General features: G+C 42.7%; 1 protein-coding gene across 1 annotated transcript; it reads left to right on the top strand.

The window, feature by feature from the left end:
• Positions 1–5,296: 5,296 nt before the first annotated feature.
• On the top strand, positions 5,297–6,987 carry LOC147891910 (small ribosomal subunit protein bS6c-like). Its single transcript, XM_087388436.1, has 2 exons — positions 5,297–5,735; positions 6,439–6,987. The coding sequence occupies exons 1-2, from the start codon at positions 5,364–5,366 to the stop codon at positions 6,682–6,684; spliced, it is 618 nt and encodes a 205-aa protein (XP_087244562.1). The 5' UTR covers positions 5,297–5,363; the 3' UTR covers positions 6,685–6,987.
• Positions 6,988–22,899: the final 15,912 nt, after the last annotated feature.

Here is a 22,899-nt window from a genome sequence, read left to right as displayed (position 1 = left end):
AGAGAGAGAGAGAGAGAGAGAGAGAGAAGGCATCACTAGTGCGGCTATACCAATAAGCATCTAATTATAACTACTTGTGTACAAGGCAAAGACTCCTTTGATCATTTGCTTGAGAATCCTACTTGTTGCATGGTGCAATTGCCTATTACAAGACTTCTCAAAATCTAAGAGAAGGATTGCAAGATGTTGAGACTCCTCCATGGCCCAGTTTAGTGCCACCCAAAAGGTAAAGATTTTGTCCAATGATTCCGCATTCCTGGATAAAAACTGCCTCTTTGTTGTGAATGATATGCACAAGATGGGGTTGCAACCCCCAATACTGGATCAAACAAATCCAATCATGACTTAGAGACTACGGAAGAGAGCTTGAGTCAAAATCTCCTAAAAGTCCAAACAGGGGGTGGTGGTGGTGGATGTTCTCCTAGAAGCACCTAAAGAAGGGTAGTGTAAGTCCATCCCCTCCAAGGATCTTCTGTGGTGTGAGGGCATTGAGGGCTTCCCAGAGCTTCGAATTGGTGAAAGGATCCTCATACTCAGAGAGACCATTGCTAGGATATCCACCCAAACTGCCTCTTACATTGCATGGACATGGAGAGACTCCTCTATGGATTGGAAGAAATGCTAATAGAAGATCATGGTCATATCTAGGATCTCTTCGTGGTCAGAATGCATCTACTTTCATTAGGTCTACTGGGTCAAGTACTTGGGTTGGATTTCAATCATCATGTTGACATTACCAGGACTGTTGCTCAAAATTGGAGCATGCTTCAGACATTAATCAGAGCTAGAGTGCGCAATTTGAAGATAATGCTAAAGCAAGAATTGTTTGCATTACAAATGGGTGACAAAGATTTTGTGGCTACTCATCTCAATAGATTGCAAGCCATTATGAAGCAACTCCAGGCACTCAACATATGTATTGTGGATGATGATGCTAAGGCTATCTTACAAGTCTTCCATCAAGATATTTGGAGGTCGTCACAAATTTGGGGCTCAATTTCGATTCGCTTACCTTTCATGATATTGTTGCTATGCTATTGAGCGAGGAAAGGTGGGTGGAAATGATTCAACAAGCTACAAGAGATCAAGCCTTCTCAATGAAAGACAAGGCCAAAGGTAAGAAGAAAGACTTTACATGCAATTACTATGGACGAGAAGGACACACCAAGAAGAATTGTCATAAGAAAGATTTTGATCTGAAGCAAGGGACAAGCAAACAAGCATGTCTGGTAGAAGAAAATACATCTGCAATGCCAGTGATTGATTTGGATCATGACAATAGTTTACCTTTTGATTGAGAGCAATTCTTTTGCTCTAGGTGGCAATTGTGTGCGTAATAGTTCATAGTATTTTGTGTTTCACCCCTTCTCAATTTATGGGGGGTATGTTAGCTTTTGATGAATTAGTAAACCTCTAAGGGGTAGAGGTCTTTGCTAAGGTCCTGAAAGGGATGGAGGTAGTGTGCCATGTGGCAATTTGAAAGGAGCTTCTACATGGTCCTATAAGAAGGTGGCGGTCATCTTCTCTAAGGCGTATGCAAGCATGGAAGGGACATGAGCCCTTCAACTCTCATGGGAGTCGAACTTCACAAGTCTCTCTAGGGCAGCCAAGGTGTCGCACCTCTTCATGCTATTGGCTGGCAACATTGGCATGAGTCTCTGGCTCTTCATGACTGCATGCAGATCTCCATGCTTCTATATAGTGACCTTGGAGCAATCATCTCGTGTGTGTAGAAGAGCTTGTAGTGCTAGAAGCTCTTAATCTCTCTTGTGATAATAGAATTGGTTGTACACAGATGCAACAAGTCCCATAGGGATGAGCATCTGTTAATGTGAGTGGAGTGATTTTGTATCTGTAACATTGTATTTCCACCTTTCGTGTTTTATCTTCTCATTTTATTGCAAGCATGCATCTCTGATTTCCAACATTCTGGCTTATTTTTGTGCAAGTTTTTGTGTGGTTGCGGTTAGATATCAATGCTCCACTCTCGTGTAACTACGCGGGAACAAGCTAACTCTACTTGTAAGCCCCCCATATGAGGAGAAGGCATTTGAGTAGCTCGGTTATCCGGTAGGTCTTGGTTTGGTGGACACCAGATGGGGGCCATGTGTAGCCTGATGGCTGGACGGAGTTGGCACACTACCAACTAGGCTACATGCAAGTGTAGGAAGGCATCCCATGACTGACCGCATTGAGGGTAGATGGAGCATTTCTCTGGGCAGCCCACTCTCAGGTTGTAGGGCCCGTTTGGAGCCCCAGATGATCCTGGATGGCTATGGGCCGAACAGTAACCGTAGGTTAGTTGCTCTGTTTTGCACATCTATTCTATCGTGTAGTCGGTGGCCTCCGACCCCCAGTTGGCCGTTTTGGGCGGACTGGGTCAGTCACCCAATTGGGTCTAACTGACTACGACTGGTGGCTATATAAGAGCAAGCCCGTGAAGCCCATTTCATCACTGGCTACAGCAACCCTGATTCCTTAGCATCCAACCTCTGTCCTCTACTGTTTCCAGCATGCCATCGAAGCTTCTTTCATAGGAGTGCACGGCTGGGAGGTAGCGCCATCTATTGTATCAGTTTTATAGTAATCAAAATTTTGATTCTCCATACTATTTGCTTTTCTCTCTTGCTTACGAGATCCTGTTATCTGTTGAGCACAGACGTATTGTTTTCTTACATGGTATCAGAGCTTGGGCTCTAGCAAGAAGATTTGGAAGTGTGTTTCTGTTTGCGAGCAGATTGTGAGAGCTGGCCCACCAGCCCGCAAGACTGTGAATCCCACCGTTCGGCGAAAGTGGAAAGTTGGACGGCACTAACTATCCACTCTGGAAGTTCAAGATGAAGACCATCCTAAGCACATACGAGCTTTGGGATACTGCTACTGGGGTGGACGTGAAGCCGGTTGCGAGACCGGATCTAGCCAATGCAAGACAATAGATAGTACCAACTGCAGATCAGATTCATCTTTCCGCAGAGGTCCATGTGAACGAGCTCTAACGGAGCCTTTGCCCTGTTGGCCTCTTTAGGAAGGGATGCCGATGCTGCTTGCCCATCATGCAAGCTTCACATACATCGGGCAGATCTATAATTTCTGGTAGGTCTGCAATCATTCCACTTTTATGCATCTCCTTTAAAGAACTAAGGTTTAGATGACCATAGTGTTCTTCACATCGGCTCGAGCATTGAAAGCTGAGGGTTCGTAGATGTTGTTGCGCCGTGTACCTTTACCAACGACCTTTCCTTGAAGATCCAAAATCTGTGCACCATTCTTATCGAATTGAACTTTGAGGTCCCGATCCGTGATCGTAGAAACGGACAACAAGTTCCTCTTGATATCTGGCACATAAAGAACATCAGACAACTGTTTTACAACTCCATCTGACTTGAGAGCAATCGTACCTTTTCCTTTTGCTGGACATTTTGCATCATTGCCGACTGCTACCAGGATGTCATTCCCTACCGGCTGTAGAGAGGTATACCAATCCTTCCGACTGGTCATGTGGCGCAATGCACCACTATCTATAATCCAAGGTTCATCCACAGGTACATGAACTGCCTCCGTGCAAATCTCCTCAATTGCTACGAATAGCTCTACTGGTACTGCCTGCGCGCTGTTGCTGGACTCATTCTTTACTCCGTTCTTCTCATGTACAATCTTCTTCCGGCACTCATTCTGCTTGTGCCCTGCCTTGTTGCAATAGAAGCACTTGATCTTCTTCTTTCTCTTTTGATCATCAGAAGAAGATGGGTTACCAGAGTCCTTACCCTTCCCTTTCTTTGATCCAGTATAGAAAGCCGAATCTTCTCCAGTTCTCGTCTTTTGACGCATCTCCTCCTCCAGAAGCATTGCGCTAAAATCCTCAAAGTTGAGGGGCGGATTTTTGTTCTACGTATTCAGCACTGTAACATGACCGTCGTACTTTGGTGGGAGAATCCATATGCACCTTCGTGCTAGATTCTCGCTGGTAATGGTGATGCCAATTGCAGTCATCTGATCGCATAGATTCTTCACCCTAGTGATGAACTTCTCTACCACTTCAGACTTAGACAATTTCTCATTCGTGAGTTGAGTCTCCAGATTCTGAATCTGCGTCTGATTCGTGGTCTTGTACTGATTTTTCAAGACCGTCCATGCCTCCTCCATTGTGGTGACATGTTGAATTAATGCCATGACGGAATCACTTACACTGCATACAATAGAACACAGTGCATCTGGGGACGGAAGGTTTGGGTGGTTCCTACTACTTCATGACACTGATCGACAACTACAGTAGAAGGATATGGATATACTTCCTAAAGACTAAAGACGAGGCTTTTATTAAGTTCAAGGAATGGCATGTAATGGTCGAGAAAGAAACGGGGAGGAAGGTGAAGAAATTGAGATCAGATAGAGGTGGAGAGTTCACATTAACTGATTTCTAAAGTTACTGCAAAAGTCATGGGATCAAGAGGCAGAAACCCCCGCCATATACATCACAGCAAAATGGAGTAGCAGAGCGCAAGATGCGCGTCATCTACGAAAAGGGCAGGAGTATGATGAAAGGGAAAGATTTGCCAAAGACTTTCTAGACTGAAGCATGTAACACGGCAGTTTACATTCTCAATCGTAGCTACACGAATGCTGTGAACCCACTGCAGGCCTTTTCTGGTAAGAAACCTTCAGCTGCACATTTCAGAGTTTTTGGATGTGACTGTTTTGTGCATGTCCCTGATGCTAACAGGTTCAAATGGGAACTGAAGAGCCGAAAGTGTATTTTCTTGGGCTACAGTGAAGAGGCAAAGGGTTACCGTCTCTATAACCCTGTTGCCAAGAAGGTTATAGTAAGTCGCGATGTGGTCTTCTCAGAATAGCCGCATCAATTAGAGGAGGATGCTTCCTTCCCAGACAACCAGGACCAGGATATGATTTTACTCTTTTTGTTCGAACCCTTCACTAAGACCTGCAACAACGGCAGAGGAAAAACGAGATGAATGATGAATATCATTCATAAGGCCTGCCCGAGATCGAAAAAGAAGACGAATTGAATGTGCAGCATGGAAAATGGGGTGGAAAGCAGAGAGAGAGAGAGAGAGAGAGAGAGAGGATTTGAAGGGAAGAAATAAGCAAAGTGGCACGAATCCAAAGGGATGGTGTGGCTCCAGGTGGCGAGGATCCCACAAAAAAATGAGCTTTCTGAAATGCGCATGGAAGTCACTTAAGCCTCCATATATGGGAGGCCAAAAAGTGTGTGGTGAGAGAGGGGGGGGAATGGTAAGTAGTGAAAAATTCCTTATCCAAATGTGCCAAGGAGAGGATCCTTTGGAGCACTCTTATATTCAAACGAAAAGGAAGGAGAGTTTTGGAGGAGAGGAGCATTTTTGGCTATGGCGGCTCTCAACTTCACATCTGCATTCTCCTCAGTAGCCGCCTTCCCTTCTTCATCTCCCTTGCTCTCATTTTCCTCTTCTTCTTCTTCTTCATCATCATCTTCTGGCTATGGCTTCCTCTCCCCCTCCGCTTTGGCCATGCAAGACCTCTTCCCCTCCCGCACCCGTGGCTCCTCCTCCTCCTCCGACTCCTCCTCCCAACGTAGTGACTCCTTCGGCTCTAGCCTCTTTGGCGATGTCCAGTCCCCCCCTGAACCCAAGCCCTCCGTCGAATGCCCCCCTGGCCTCACCCAATACGAAACCATGACCGTCCTCCGCCCCGACATCTCCGAGGAGCAGCGCCTTGCTCTCACCCAGCGCTACGAAGAGGTAGGACCGCTTCGTTTCTCATTGTCGTGGAGCTTGCATTCCTTTTTTCGACCTTCTGGGCGTTTTTCAAATTGAACCGGGTGTTGCTCTCCATGCTGTGTGGATTGGCTTGGTTCTGTGCAGCACTTTCTGATAATGTTTCTCTATATAATGTAGCTGTGTGGATAATATCTTGGTCTCTCCATAATGTTTCTCTATATCGTGATAAGAAATCTGTTTCGTGATGATATACAGGCGTGAGGTTGTTTTTGGTAGTGAATGCGTCACATTTCTTAGATATCATCTTCGCAATGCGTCCTCTTTCTTGGTTTGGAAGGATGTTCTAAATGTCGAACTTATCGAGTTAACTAAACTCCGGGTCATCATGACTGCTGCTGCTCGTGCAGCAGTTTTTCTGTCTTAATTTTCCCTTCTCATTAGTAAAGCAGGTGCGCATGCTAGGTATGGCGTGCCCAACCCCCCCGCCCTCATCCCCTACCAATCAGAACAAGACACACATACTCACATTCATGTGTCCACATGCTGTGCAATCGCAAGTGATGGGATAATGAATTAAGCTTCTTCAAGTAGAGTTGAATTTTGATGTTATATGCAATTAACCATTGCCAAATAGTACTGTTCGAGTGGAAGCTCTTAATTGGGGGAATGGCAATGAAGGAAAAATATTTCACAGTTGAACTAAATGTCTTGATGATGAGTGCAGGCCATTATTGCTGGTGGCGGAATGGGGGTGGAAGTTTTTAATCGTGGCATGATGCCTCTGGCTTATAATATTAGGAAAAAAGACATGGGAGGCATTGCAAACCGATATTTGGATGGGATTTATTTCCTGTTTACATACTGTGCAAAGCCTGAAAAACTTGGTGAAATCCAAAGCAAATTTAACTCTGATGATGACATCATTCGAAGTTCAACTTTCAAGGTCAAGCCAGTTCGATCTCGGGGATGAAAAGTCCAGGATATGCTAAAAGATTATTTTGTTGGTGAATGTGGCCTGCATCTTTTGGCCTTAAAGGGATGAGGACACTTTCCTGTGCAATTCAGGCAGCATATTTTGTGGCTCATGATATTACAGGATAGAGCACATGCCCTGTTAAAAAAGCTCTGCAAGTGTAGTGTCATTGTCCCTGGCATGGTGTAAAGCCATTGCAGTTTAACAGTAATTCCTTGTGTTTTCAATTTTGAATTATTCTTTCATGCCTTTCATTCAGAATCTTGTAGAAGGTTCTATAAATTCAAATACGTCCTTCAGTCATGATCCCAAAAGGGTTGAAATTTGGTCTCCTGCTGGCCTTCGCAGGTATGCCTGTGTGTGTGTGTGAGAGAGAGAGAGAGAGAGAGGGAGAGAGAGAGATAGAGAGGGAGAGAGAGAGTTACTCTTTACCATATCTTTGTCTGTGCTGAGAGATTTGAGGGATTCATTGCTTGTTTACAGAGCTAAACTAAGGTCTATGCACCCCAAAGCATGAATACCTGTCTTTCAGTTTTTACTTGCGAAGAGCTTTTGAGAGAGAAATGTACAAGGCAATAGACTGCAGTAAAAATGGTCCAGGATCACATGTGAAGCTCTAAAACAATAACAAAATAAAGCTGCTCCCTTTCACAAGGCTTTCAGGCTTCACTGTCCTAATTGTGGATGTTGCGCAATGCACTCCAAGGAGGCATCCTGCTCCATCTGTCGCTCCTGCTCCTTTCAAGTTTGTTAATAAGTCTGCTGCACATATAAATTGGAAAATCATGAAATAGTACTGCTGATTATTCTTTTAGACCTCTCATATGAACACGCTTGTGCTTTCGTCTCATTGTAGAAGTCTCGTCCTTTAGTAGGGGCTGATATGCTGTCAATTTGCTCATTGGTTTGGTAGCCCTTGTATTTGATCATCTCCCTCAACTGGGTTTACATGGTTTCTACGAGAGAGAGAGAGAGAGAGAGAGAGAGAGAGAGAGAGAGGCCTTTCTGCTTGAATATCAGAGACGCCCTCCTAGGGGCTCATGAGAGAAGGAACAAACGAACTTGATTATATAAAGGTAAGATTAAACGAAACAATTTGAACGTTTTAGAGAATTTTGAAGATTATAACATTTGTGTTTCTTAAGGAACACAAATATACACTCTCTCTCTACACACACACACACACACACACACACATGCACGCATGCACGCACGCACCACGTATGTATGTATAAGAATTACAAAACTTGTGCTCTTAGGTGCCTTAGTTCTAAGAAGAATATTCATGTGCACTTTTGTCCACAAAATTCACTTGTGCGTATAGACTTCACAAGGTTTCCAGTGGTTCTACTAAGAGCTCTTGGAATTGTGGTCACATCCTTATCACAAGACGTTCTACTAGTTTGAAAGTGTATATCATTCTATATATGGCAATTTTCTAAGCTACAAATTAGCTCTAAAGTAATGTATGAATATGATATTCCAATATATGAATGATTTGACATGTGATGCATGACCCTTTGTAATAGAGAGCTATACCCTCTTTTAACAATAGTAGTATGATGAACCATGAGACATGAGCTTTATAAAAGGTTGCATGATGGATCCAAATTCCATGTTTGGGCTCTTGAACACTTTTTGTAAATGCATACCCACTCTAAACCCCAATCACCTCCACCCAAGTGCCCACATGCATGAACTTGAAGGTGTAGAGCAAAGATATCATTTGAGGTATTAGCTCTAAAGTAGCTCATTGCAAGAGCCACAAAAAATGACGGAATGCTATAGCTCTCCTAATGCAAGCATTGGATGAAGAAAGATAACACCTCTATTTATATATCCAAAAAGCAAAATTGGTTATCATGCACATTTGATAGGGCCAAGTGAACTTCCTAGGACATCACTTGTGCAACTTTCATGGATCCAAATCAACTCCCTACAACCTACAACCCTACCATTTGCCCCCTCTTCTCCAAGATGGATGTGCAATGCGTCGGTCCTTGTTCTTTTTCATGTGTATTTGGCAAAAATGAATCCTAGGATGGGTATAGTTGAAAATCAACAATATATTAGGAAGAAAATCTACTTTTTGGAGAAAATGAGGGCATTAAACAAGTTTGTGACACTTGTAACTACTGTTAAGAGGTGTCTTCATCTTGAAGAAGCTGAGGGTCTAGAACCATGCTTTTGATTCAAGGTCAATGTTTGGTGCATGAACACATATGAAATTGGGGTTTTCCAAAAGATTTAGTAGCCACACCAAGCACATGTAATTTAGAACATTTCTTTTCTTTCCTCACAATGCTAATTTATTGTAAGAGCTTATCATGTTAGTCATTGATTAAAATCTCTAATAAAAAAGCAACGTCTCATAAATGACACCATTTATGTGCTATCGTTTCAAATAAGCACTGGTAGAACATGTCATGCATTGTAGATAAACTTTACTTAAACGATTGCCTTTCTTGACCTTGAAGAAGTTGGTTTCAATGCAAAAACCTTTATCCTCATGACAAGATGACAAAGCACACCATTTTATTCTCCAATGAGTGTGCAACTAGTTACTAAGGATATTACATGCATGTATGCATTCACATGCAAACATGTATGTGCACATGCAGGCGCACACGTACATGCACATGCACATGCACATGCACACGTGCATGCGTGCACATGTGTGCGCGCGCACGTACACACACATACACACCCCGCAAAGCATACCATTTCATTCTCCAATAGAACTTTATGTTGTAATATACAACACAATATTCACTTGCTTTAAAGGAGCATATATCTACTTATTAAGGATATTCAATGAATGCACACACACATGCATATGTACACATACACACACATGTACATGCGCACACACATCAACATCCACATCCACATCCACATGTACACACTTTTTCTTGTGCGCGTGCGCACGCACACACACACACACACACCCACATGCACACTTACGGTCACACACACACACACACACACACACACACACACACACACACACACACACACACACACACACACACACACACACACACACACACACACACACATGCATGAACTCACGCACGCATGCACACACACGCAAATGCCACATCCATAGAAACACATACACCCGCACATGCATGCATATACCCACGCATATCATACGCACACGCACATGTGCATGCACATACACGTGTAAGAATGTCCACATGCACACATGCACAGTGCCTACATGTGGGAGTCTGCATGCACACACACGCACATACGCACGCGCGTGAACGCACACACACACACAGACACGTGCACTCGCGCATACACACACAAAGAAGAGAAATCAAAGTCATCATTGAAATTTTTATATAATTACATGCATTAAGAAACCTCTTGTTTTGATCTTCGAAGGCAAGATTGCGAGCTCTCTTAGCTCTTCTATCTTAGCTTGTGCTCATGAAAAGCCCATGGTTATGTTCTACTATGGAAACCTCATCTCTACTAGTTACATAAGTTCATCAGCCTATAAAATGTGGAAGTAATTTGGTATATTCTCATGTTGTGGATGTGTTTTTTCTACTAGGAATCCCTTCCTGTCCCATACATACTTGGCTTACCTTTTCATACACCATATCCGTGCAATATGTCACAAAGTACAGTGGCACTTGCAAATTATTTGGTTTACTTCTTTCCAACTATATGAATTACACTAGTAAAACAAGATCCTAGATCCTTGTATTGCAAGTTTGACAAACATAAGGGAATCATTGTTTTGTATTTTCATGAGATGAATGGATAGACTATCTAGAAGATCTGCTTCGATTTTTTTTCTACATTGCTTCTTTTTCAATGGTGGATCCTTATTTCATGCATATGGTATCTAAATGATCTGATGTTCCTACATTGATCCTTGTTCAATGGGGTAGCCTTGTTTCATTGCATTGTATTATGTATGTTGTGACGTCCCCTTCACCAGCATAATGGGCATCATCCTCTTTCAACAAATTTTGCACCTTGACCCATATCTTGTCGGAGGGACACATCAACAAAGAAGCTCATTTCTTTGGAAGCTTTAGCCTCTATTCCTATCTTTTAGTAGCATAGTAGTGAATTTTCCCATGTGCACTACTTAGAAACGCAATCTTTTTCTAATTGATTGGTCATCACCAATAGAGTTCCTTCAAGGTAAGTGATTCTTTCCTCCTATTTTGTTTTCTAAGTGTTTGATTTCAATTTGTGTTCCTTTGCTAAGCCCCTGAACATGTTTCCCTCAAGCTTTTGGCATGCATGAAGGAAAAATCCAGTTTTCTTAGAAACATGATGCCCCTTCTTGCAACAAGAAGAATACTTCTTGCTTTTTTGTTTCTCCTTTGCCTTGTTTTTGTCTCTTTTGCTTGTTTTCTATATTTCTCTGACCCTTTTGCATTACTTCTCATTGGTTTATATGAAACATAGTGCGCTTTTTTCTTTTGCAGGCATGTATGGGCAACCCTAATCCACCCCGGTACTTGGCAATCCGAGCTCTAGGTAAGTGATTATTTATTTCTCTCTTTTTAGTTCATATTTGCAATGCCTTAAGCATTAGCAAATGAGATGGGCATAGGATTTTTATTTTTCCAGCTTTCCCCTCTCCATCCCTCCTCTCTTCCCTCTTTTCTTCTCTTTTCCTCGTTTTCTTTCCCATCCTCTTTTCCCTCTTTCTTACATTCCATGCCACTTTCACTCTTCCTTTTTCTACATTCCTCTTCTCTTTTCTACATCCTTGATCTCTCTTCCACATTCCTCTTCTCTTTTTTATACATCCCTCTTCTCTTTTCTACATCCCTTTTCTCTTTCCTACATTCCCTGTTCTCTTTCCTACGCTCCATCTTTCCTCTTTTCCCTCTTTCCTACATTCCATCCTTCTTTCACTTTCCTTCTCTTCTTTCTTCTACATCCATCCCTCTTCTCTTCTCTTTTCTTCTCTTTCCCTCTTCCCTACATCCATTCCTATGCTCTTCTCGGATTTCATCCCTCTTCTCTTTCCGCATTTCATCTCTCCTCTCATTTCTATATTCCCTCTTATCTTTCCTACATTCCATTTCCCTTTTCTACATTACATCTCTCTTTACCTCTTCTTTTCTATAAATTCCATTCCTCTTTCCTACATTCCCTTTTCTCTCTCCTACATTCCATCCCTCTTCTCTTTTTTCTACATCCCTCTTTCCCTCTTCAGTTTTCTACGTTACATTCATCTTTCCCTTTCCTTCTCTTCTCTTTTCTACATGCATCCCTCTTTCCTTTTCTTCTCTTTTCCACTTTCTCTTCTCTTTCCCTCTTGTGTACGTCCATTCCCCTTTTCTTTTCACATTCCACCCCTCTTCTCCTTCCTTCTTTTTCCCTCTTGCCCTCTTTCCGTACCACTCAAACCTTCCCCATTACTTTTCTACATCCCTTCCTCTCTTTTCTCCCTCTTCTCTTTTCTCTTTCCCTCCCTTCCCTCTCTTTTCATCCCTTCCCTAATTTTATCCTTTTTCCCTCTTTTTTCCTAATTTCTTTCTCTTTTTCCCTCTTTTTTCAGCCTTCCCTTTCCCTTCCTCTCCTTCCTACATTCCATCACTCTTCGCCACTTCTTTTGTCTAAATCCCTCTTATCTTTTCTAAATATGTAGCTTCTCTTTTCTCCGTTTCCTCTTCTCTTTCCTACATTCCATCTCTCTTTCTCTCTTCTTTTTTATAGATTCATCTTCTCTCTTTTTTACATCCATATTTCCACCTTCTCTTTTCTACATTAGATCCCTCTTTCTTTTTCATCTCTTATCTTTTCTACATCCATCCCTCTTTTTCACATTCTCTTCCCTCCATCCTTTCATCTTCTCTTTTTTCATTTCATTGCTCTTCTCTCCTCTCTTCTCTTTCCTACATTCCATCTCTCTTTCTCTTTTTTTAAAAATAAGTCCATCTTCTAGAACTTTTTTCTACACCCCTTTTTCCCTCTTCTCTTTTCTACATTACACCCCTCTTTCCCTTTTTCTCTCTTCTCTTTTCTACATCCATCCCTCCTTTCTTGTCTTTCCCACATTCTCTTCTCTTCTCCTCTTGTCTACATCTATCCCTCTTCTCTTCTTGCATTCCATCCCTCTTTTTTCCTCTTGCCCTCTTTCCCTACCACTCAACCCTTCCCTGTGTCTTTTTCCCCTTTCCAAAATTCAACCCATTCCATTTAGCCCTCCCCTTTTTCAGCCGTTCCCTCTCTTTTTTTCACTTTTCTACATCCTTCCCTTTTCTATATCCCTTTTCTCTCTTTTCTTGACCTCTCTATTTTACATCCCTTATCTTTTCTACATCCATCCCTCTTTTCTTCTCTTCTCTTTTCCACATCCATCCATTTTCCTCTTCTATTTTCTACATACTCTTGCCTTTTTGCATTCCATCCCTCTTAGCTTTCCTTCTTTTTCAACCCCTTCCTCTCTTTTCATCCCTTTCCTCTCTTTTATTCTCTTCTCTTTTCTGCATCCCTCTTTGTGTGCCCTCGCTTCCCTCTCTTTTCAGCTCTTCCCTAAACTCCCCCATTTTCCCCATTCCCTTCTCTCTTTTTCCCTCTTTTTCAGCCCTTTCTAATCCCTCTTTCCCATCTTTTTCAGCCCTTAGCTTTCCCTCTTTTTTTTGCTGTTTTAGCCCTTTTGTTTCCCTCTTTTCCCTCCTTTGTTTATTCAGTTTTGTTAATTTTGCAACTCAAGTGTTGTTAACTTTTCTTTGTTTATTATGGAACTCAAGTTTTGTTAATTCAAAATTGTTTATTTGTTTGTTTATGTCTCTTCAATGTAATAGCTATTCTAGCCCTCAATCATCTAGATTAGATTCGAGCCATTCACATACCCTGCAGATGAGTCATGAAGAGATTGTCTGTGAGATGAACCCTGACCAATTGGAGACATTACAACGGGCCCTTGAGTCTTGCATGACCTCGACTCATCCCTCTCCTTCAACTCCGTATGATAGGCCTTTTCTCTCGAGCAAGGGGTCACCTCATAAATGAGGTGTTGTTGGCTCAGGAATGAAGTTGTAGAAGGATGTGGCTTAGCGGCATTCGACAATGTGGATGAGTTCACACATCATAGCCAAGGCTCCCATGTTGAGAAATAGCATGCCATTGGCTACACTGCCACCCTATATCTGCCACTCCTCTGGCCTCCTCCACCCCTCCCACTGCCACAACCACCCCTGCATCTACCAACTTAGGCCCATCCACACTCTGTTGGCTTTTCTTAGATGTAGAGCTGGCATATTATGTTGACTCATGGGAGATCGTCGAGGATGACAAAGGGGCCATAGTCATAGCTCACATGAGTCCGCTCATGCAAGTGATGTTTGACACAAATATATAAGATAAATGGACACACTAAGGTCAACTAAAAAAGACTATTTCATAGAATAACTCATGAAGTAGTATCCTATATCACCTGGTCACAAGTTTTGATATGTATACGCTTGAATAGATGGGAAATGTACTTAAACATTGCTAATTAGAGATCTAGGATATGTTGAGGGAGGGCAAGCCGAGGCCTCCTGATGTGAATAAGCAAAATTGTAAGAGGGTCAGACAAAATATTTGCAATGAGCCATAGAATTGAGACAAGCAGTGGAAGGCGACGAGCAGGTATGCAAAGGAGAGGTGCGCAAGAAAGGACTCGAGGAATGGGTGGTATGTATATGTGTGCTACATACTTCTTTTGTAATTTATAGTTTGGTTTGAATATGTTGTTTTGGTCATCGCAATGCATCCTATATTTTTAATTTGGGTTCACAAGCAATCCACGATTGGGTGACTACCTATACATGAGGAGTATGCCTATGGATTTGAGAATCGCACGTGGGCTCTCTTTAAGAGGTATGATTGCGAGGGAGTACCTATCACCTGGATGGCAATGGAGGGTCTCCATGCAAGTCTCTGATCCTCCTTGTTCTCAACGTTTCCATTTTTAAAATTAGGCTTTAGTTATACTTTCTAAATTAATTCACACAACATTCTTAGGGCATAAGCGCCGCAAGTGAGGGCATAGGTGAGGAGGGTGAGGGAGGAGATGAGAATGGAAGGAGGGGAGGGTGTAGGAGACAAGGTAGGATGCTAGAACAAATATTGAGATGACCATGAGAATGAGTAGATTTAGCTTAGATTTAGCCACATTTCGGCCATTTGGCCATTTTGTAGCTATCTTGGCATGTATTCGTTTTCGTACTACCCTCTTTGGAAGGGAGCTTTATAATACATGATACAAGAGTTTCAACCATGGCCCATTTGGCAATTTTGTAGCTCGGATGGCATGTATCCATTTTTGTATTACTCTATTTTGAAGTGAAATTTGGTAATAAAAGATGTAATGTATAGTAGGGTAGAATGGGGCTGAAAAAAGCCCGATTCTACTCCACAAATTAGAAAATTAAACACAACGTCAGGCCGTTGATGCCCATACTGATGGTATCAACACCATCGAGACTCGATGTCTATACTGACATGCTTTTTTTGGTGGACATACTGACGGCTCCACCAATGTTTTCCCATGCAGGAAAAAAAATGCAATGTATTTTTCATCAAAATATACCTTGAAAGGCGACCACAATATTACAAAATTTGTAATGAGTGTCAAACCCGAAGGAGAAGGGTGAAGATGGTTTATAAATTGTAGTAAATTATAGATTAGATTGCTCTTAGATTGTGAGTGATAAGTAAGAGTTTATACATTTGACAAAGTGAGGCACCAATTGCCCCCATACAAAGTAATTGATCCTTGCTAAATGAACTCACGAAATTATAACATTGGTAATAGTTTTTATTTTGGGAAGAATGTAATGCAAACCACTATCCCTTTTAGGGATGTCCACTACCCACTCTCTTAAGTATTAACCCTTAGGACCTCTCTTAGACTAGTATTACAAAATTTCCCAAAACTATATATATAAACCTCAATACCTTTGCATTCTTCCAAAATCACACTCATGGATGATTTTTCCTTGTTAGTTTCATTAAGAGGTGAAACTTTTATATTGGATTTGAAAGTTTGTATGCCCTAATAAAAGTAAAGGTTTGAAACATTCGTCAGAATTTGAAACTTTTATGAGAAAAAACTTAAAGTTTCACCAAGATTTACAAGTTTTTCTTCAAAATTAATAAGAAAATATTAAAAATTGTAGTATGTTCTATCACTATTATGAAACTAAAAAGACTAACTCAATAAACTTTCGCTTGGATTTTAGATTAATATATAAGTATAGGCTCGATAGAAACATCCCTGATCGCATTCAAAATGTTATTTTTTCTTTAAAAAATTTGCATACCCCTAAAATTTGCAAATTTTGAAACTTTACATTTTAGGGCAAGTTCTCAAAATTTGTCATTCACGTAATCCTAGTTTTTCATAAGACTACTCTAGCCCAATGAAGGTAAGCTCCATAGTTTCTATCATACCTTGCATGGATGTTCCAAGATGTTTGAAGTGATCATTGCAAGTGCCTACTATTCATGGATTTATCCCTTTTGTTGTCCACTCTCTTGAATTTCTATAACCCATTAATGCATGTATGCTCCACAATCTCTATTAATAGCTTGCATGGATATTTGGAATTCTTCCCACCCTCTCCTTCTACCTATCTTGGACTACTGAGAAACTTGGGATGTCCGGATTTTAGTCTTGGTGTGATGACATCTTGGCTCCTCCAATTTGACGGTGCATACAAACCTTCGACCAAGGCTACTGGTGTGGGTGTGAAGCTCACTTCACCAAGGGGTGAGGTGTATTGTTATAGCAAGTCTGCACCAGCAAGTACTTGCAACCAAGTTGAGTACTCGGCACTCATTTTTGGGCTACAAAAGGCGCAAGAACATCGCATCAAGCAACTTGAGGTGCAAGGAGATTCTCAACTCGTGTGTGAACAAGTTAGTGGAAGGTGGAAGTTGTGGAGCGAAGGCTTGGTTTCATGAAGAGGTAAGAAGTCAGCATATCCCTCGAGCTCAAAATATAGTTACTGATTTCTTGGCACGTGAAGCTTGTACTTCAATCATGCATGAAGCAAGTGGAAGCACCACCCAACAAAGCCTCAAGCCACGAATGAGCGTGATCATTTGTAAGGAATGCAAAGGTTGTGGTCATCATGAAACTAAGTGTTGGGTATATTTGATACGAGTTTACCGACTTCGAAAGATCATCAAAAAGGTCCTTAATGACATTGCACAAAAGAAGGATGCCAAACCACACACCCCTTGAAGAAATAGCATGGTGACTATAAGAACTAGAAGAAACTGAAGGTGATGTGCAAGCTCTCCAACTATTGACATTTGTCATGGCATTCTTGTTTGCCTTGATGAACAACCTCATGTAGCGCCGCGTCTCTAACCCTCGCTTGTAAAGATGGATGCAATATCATGAGGGTTGGTCCTTTTAAGATTGTCTATGAGCTATTCTATGCTAATGATTCTTCCAGTATTATATTTCACAATACACCAGTCACACCCTACCCTGCGTATGTGTGCTTTGTGGATGTATCTTCGCCTGATTCAAGATACCTCTTTCCATTGTTTGCCAATAGATAAGCCTCATTTCGTCTCTCTCTTTTCCATTTTCCAAGCATGGTTGACATTCTCGTGTTTTGTGAATGGGTTGAAGAAAATCCAAATGAGTATCCTGTGGCCTTCAAGCGCCCTTGTGTTTCTCTCAACTTTCTTACTGAAGATAGATGGCTGTTGGTTCTTCCTACATTTCTAGAGGGTTTGGCTCAAGTGTGGTATGAGAAGCAGGCTGAAGACGTTCACCAAAACTGGCCAAGGTTGACAGTAGCGATGATTGAGTATTTTGGCAAAGAAGAGGAGCCGAAGAATGTGTACTTGCAGGTGGCAAACTTGAAGTAGTTAGAAGGTGAGACGACGCGTCGATATGTGGATCGAGCGGTTGTGCTCCTGGATCATTTAATTGCCATGCAGGAGGACAATGCCAGATTTTGAGCTGGAATGACTCAACATGTGCTGGGCTACCTTGTAGCAAGAGCAAGTGACGAATTTCGCCTCAAGCTTAAATGGGAGAATCCAGAAAGTATGGTGCTAGCACATGAGATTGCTCAAAAGTTTGATAAAGTTCAATCTGACCCTGCTCCAAAGAAGACGATTGTCACTCCACAACCCCCTCAATTCTTGCAACAACAACTTGGGGGTGTCCAACTCAGGGGCATACCCCCACCCCTCATCAAGGATGTATCCACCGCCTCCACCTCAAATGTATGGTCCTCCCTTAGATGCTTACCCTCAATAAGGAGTATATCCTCAACCTCCGCCTGGAAGATTTCCCTAGCCTCGCCCACGAGCCCCCCTCCTTCCTACTCCCTCGGCCCCTCTTGCTAAAGAACCCGGAGTCAATGACCTAGCTAAGGCCCTGAATGATCTTCGGCTTGAGATGGTGGGCATAAGAAATCAAGCCAATCACCCTCCAAGAGAATGTGCCAATGTTGTGTGCTACGAGTGCCACCAGAAGGGTCATTATCGCACGGAATGTCCCAATATTCCAAGGGTGAATCTTCTAAGTGAATTAGGCACCGAGGATTCTGACGTAGAAATCCTTGACCTCGGGAAGAGAAGTTGTACCACCTCAGACTCCTCTCCAAACCATGGACCGCGAGCCACCCCAGGAAGAAGGTGTCCTTCTTAGAGCCCTCAGATGCTGAGATGGCAGACCCACCAATAGAGAAGACTAAAAGATCTTGCAGGAGTAAGTGGTTGCCCTCGGATTTTCCTATCGGCTTAGGGCAAGAAGACTATTCGGTCGTTCAGGACCTTGCTCATCGGTCTTTGAGCATCACGCTTCCTCAACTAATAGCATTAAGCCCTAAGGTGAGACATGAGCTGCAGCAAGGGGCTCTCAACAAGGAAGAGCAAGAAAAAGGGAAAGGTACGAGTGGTTTCTTCTATCTCTGAAGAAATTGATCGGCAGCCGCATATAGTAGATGTCATCATAGATAATTGCCGTGTCAAAAGTGTGTGTGTCGAGGGGAGCTACATGTAATATCATGGTGCCCCGTATCATGAAGAAATTGAATTTGGAATGCACAAGGCATTCCTCCACTTGAATCAAGGTAGCAGATGGTCGACGACTCGCCACCCTGGGAGTCATTAAGGATTTGCCCATCACTATCAATGGGTTGACCACCACCGTCAATTTCTATGTGATGGACATCGAAGATACAGGCAGGAGTTATCCAGCCATACTCGAGAGACCATGGTTGAGAAAGAGTGATACAGTCAGCTATTGGAATACAGGACACATGTCTTTTGGTGCTTCTAAGGAGAAGATCTCGGTGCAACCAGGTGCCACGGAAACAGAAGAAGAAGAGGAGCAAGACAATGATACTCTCTCATCCTCGGTGTCTAAATCAATGGAAGAATCAGATGGGGGGGAGGAGTTCTCAAAGGAGGTTTACATGATGGGGGTGTCTCCAACCCTGCCACCTGTAGAAAAGGTAACAGCTAGTCCTCAACAGCTTGAATCTATGCTTTCCCCTGACCTCACTCCGAGTGAGAAAGATGAGTTCCTAGAAATGTTTAAAGATTTCCCTGACCTCTTTACAACTGGCTACCACCACCTTCGCCATGTGACTGCCATCATGTGACTGCCATAGAACACAAGATAGAGCTGAGTGGCTCAGAAGTATTAGAGATTAGGGCCCCTACAGACCGATGCTTTGTGCTCAAAGTTGCAAAAACTTGTAGAAGCTGGGTTTATTGTTCTGATTCACAATACTGAATGGGTTTCACTAGTGGTAGTCACCCCAAAGAAAAACAACAAGTGGTGGGTCTGCATAGACTATAAGAAACTCAATGCGGCCACCAAGAGGGACCATCATCCTCTTCCCTTTCAAGACCTCATTCTTGAGAAGGTAAGTGGTCATGAGATGTATACTTTATGTGATGGTTACTCCGGGTTTTATTAAATCAGAATTGCTGAGGAGGATGTGCTTAAAACCACATTTGCCACACCTTGGGGGACATTTGCATTCAAAGTGATGCCATTCGGCCTCACCAATGCTCCTGTTATCTTTCAAAGATTTATGCAGGTGGTGTTTGCTCTATATTTGGGGGTTTTCTTGGAGGTGTTTTTAGATGATTTCTGTATATTCTCGGCACGTAAGGAGCACATCATGAAGGTTAGGTTGGCCTTCCAAAGGGTCAATGATGTGAATGGTAGCCTCAACCCTGATAAATGCACCATTGGAGCCACTCAAGGGAGGTTACTGGGACATATTATCTCATCCGAGGGCATCAAGCCTAACCTCAAGAAGGTAGAAGCTATCCTCAAGCTCTCCCCACCAACAACCAAACATCAGGTATGCTCATTTGTCAATCTAGCAGGATACTATCATTGCTTCATTGATCAATATGCTGCTTTGACGTGACCCATGACTATGCTATTAAAAGATGGAGTTGATTTCTCTTGGGATGAGGATTGTGATCATGGGCTTGTACAAATCAAGAGTGCTTTGGCTTCAGAACCCATTTTACGCAATCCTAATTGGTTAAAGACTTTCTATATCAATCCTGGGTTTGGTGAGCATACTCTGGCAGGTATTCTTCTCCAGCAAGGGGAGGATCCATTCATGTATCCTGTTTGATTTGCTTCTCGACAATTGCTCGAAACTGAATTACGCTACTCTGAGGCTGACAAACATGCCTTGTATTTGGTGTTCTGCATTGAGAAATTTAGGCATTATGTGGCTGGAAAGTCCTTCATTATAATCTTTAGCAATGGTCTTGCAAAGCAGGTTCTTATATCACCAAATCCCATGGGCCGGTTGGCCAAATGGTTGGAAGTTCTACAAGAATATGATTTTTCTTTCAAAATCGTAAAGGGGTGTTGTTCCAACTTGAAGAATGCTTTGATTGATTTAGAGGAGTGCCTCGATGTAACCCTTGTAGTGGCCATAGAAGTATGGGATCCATGGTATGGTGGTATCTATAGATTTCTGACCGCTTTCTCCTTTCCTCCAGAAAGTACTAGCTATGAGAGAAAGAAGATCCACAGAGATAGTAGGCGCTACAGTGGGGTGTTGTACCATCAAGGCATGGATGGGGTACTAAGACGGGCCATTGATGCAGATGAAGTACCTAAGGTATTGAAGCATTATCATGATGGATTTTGTGGAGTCCATTATGCTGGTGACTATACAGCTAAGAAGATTTTACATGCTGGGTACTACTGGCCGACCTTGTTCAAGGATATCACTAGGTATTGCAAAACTTGTGAACCATGCCAATTCTTTGGTAGGAAGGATTTGCATCCTAGGCAACATCACGCAGTGATGTCCATCCATCCATTTCAGAAGTGGGGAATAGATTTTATTGGGCCCCTGCCCATGACTGCCCGCAAAAAGAAGTATCTTCTAGTAGCCACTCAGTATGTCACTAAGTGGGCCGAAGCTATCGCCCTCCCCACTGCAAATGGTAAGGCAGTTTCAAATTTCATATTTGAATGTATCTGCACAAGGTTTGGGACACCCATGGAAATAGTATCTGACCATGGGAGTCCATTCTTAAATGAAGTAGTGGAGTTGCTCATGGATTGCATGGGTATTGATCATCGCAGTTCTAGCATCTATTATCCAGCATCCATGGGACAAACGGAGCGGACCAATGGCCTCCTTTGTAAAACCATGGGGAAAATGGCCACAAGGAATAGGAGCCAATGGGATCAGAAGGTCACTGAAGCCGTGTGGGCTTACAACATCACCCACAAATGTCTACAAGTCACACTCCTTTTGAGTTGGTGTACAGTACTAAGGCAGTTTTACCACTAGAGATAGAGATTCCGGCCTTGAGATTAGCACAAGAACAGAGGATGATAGAAGATGAACATGTAGAGGCCAGGTTGGTACAACTTGAGAAGCTAGATGAAACCCAACACCTTGCACTCCATCAAACAGAGATCCAAAAGAACCAAAAAAAGGCCCGCATGGATGCTAAGATTCGCAAGGGATGGGAAAGACACTTTGCTGAGGGGGATGTTATGCTATGCTTTGATAATAGATTGACCACTAGATGGATAAAAAGTTCCTTCCAATGTGGAGCGATCCATACAAAGTCATCAAGGAACGTAGCAATGGGTCTGTACAAGTACAGGAGCTACATGAGCCATATGGCAAGAAGGTGATCAACAAGTGTTATCTCAAGCCCTTCTTTGTTTGTGATGGTCCCAGGCATGGAAATGCTGTGCATTCCTTGCCTGGGGGGGGGCTGTTATGGATAAATTTGACCAAGGTAAAAGGCATAAATATATGTGTGTTCTTGTATGTGTGGCAATAGTATAATAAAATATGGTGTGCATAGGGCCCAGGGTTGAGGTGGTAGGGCATGACCATGTGCCACCCTTCCACGTAAGAGGACCCATAAGGTGTGTTGTACATAATCCATGGTAGTTATATTATAAAATGTTAAGGTGGCATGGTTCCTCCATGTGCCATCCCTCCACCTAGGCGGTCCCATGCCTGCATTTAGTGAGACATGGACCAAGGACCATGGGAGAAGTAATATAAAATAGGTGGAGATGGATATTATATTGGATTATTCCCTCCATGTAGGATAGGTCCATGTGGGGTGGGGTGTAGATAGTCTAAGAATGCAAGTTAAATAATGGGGAAAGTAGGATGAGGTGGCAAGATTCCTTGTACCAACCCTCCACTTATCCTCCTAGATGATTGAATGTATTATAAAATTGGGAAGAGACCAGGGGAGTATCTTAGACTTGGGATATGGGGGTTGATATATGTGGAAAAATGAGGCCAAGGGTTATCGCACACAATTGAGAGTGTGTAACTACCTAGCCCACATGGGAGACTTTTCCACACACACCATGCATGTGGGAGGATGCATTTATTGGGAGAGACCCTCTCTCTTGGCTATAAAAGGAGGGGGCTATTCCTTGATGGGACACGCTCATTCTTGTAAAGCCACGTAGCTAGTACTTTGATTTCCCCCCCCCAATCCTTCCTTTCCAATAAAGCATGACTCTCTTCCCTTGATGTCTCCATCTCTACATTCCACCTCCTATCATGTACATGCTCCTCTTCCCCCTCTTCCTTCCCCCTTGTGCCATATTCCCCCTTTTCATTCCCACCCCTCTAATCCCTTTTCCCCACCTATGTTAACTCTTCTTCCCTCACGTTCCCTTTTCCTCCATGGCCGTCGAGCATTGCCATGCCTAGCGTCTAGCCTCATGCA

This window comes from Dipteris shenzhenensis, chromosome 17 (genome assembly GCF_047967505.1).
Source record: "Dipteris shenzhenensis isolate YYH24624 ecotype China chromosome 17, Dip_SZ_1.0, whole genome shotgun sequence".
NCBI classification, from domain to species: Eukaryota; Viridiplantae; Streptophyta; class Polypodiopsida; order Gleicheniales; family Dipteridaceae; genus Dipteris; species Dipteris shenzhenensis.
Note: the sequence above shows the minus strand (reverse complement) of the source record. Positions and strands in the feature narration are given on the sequence as shown.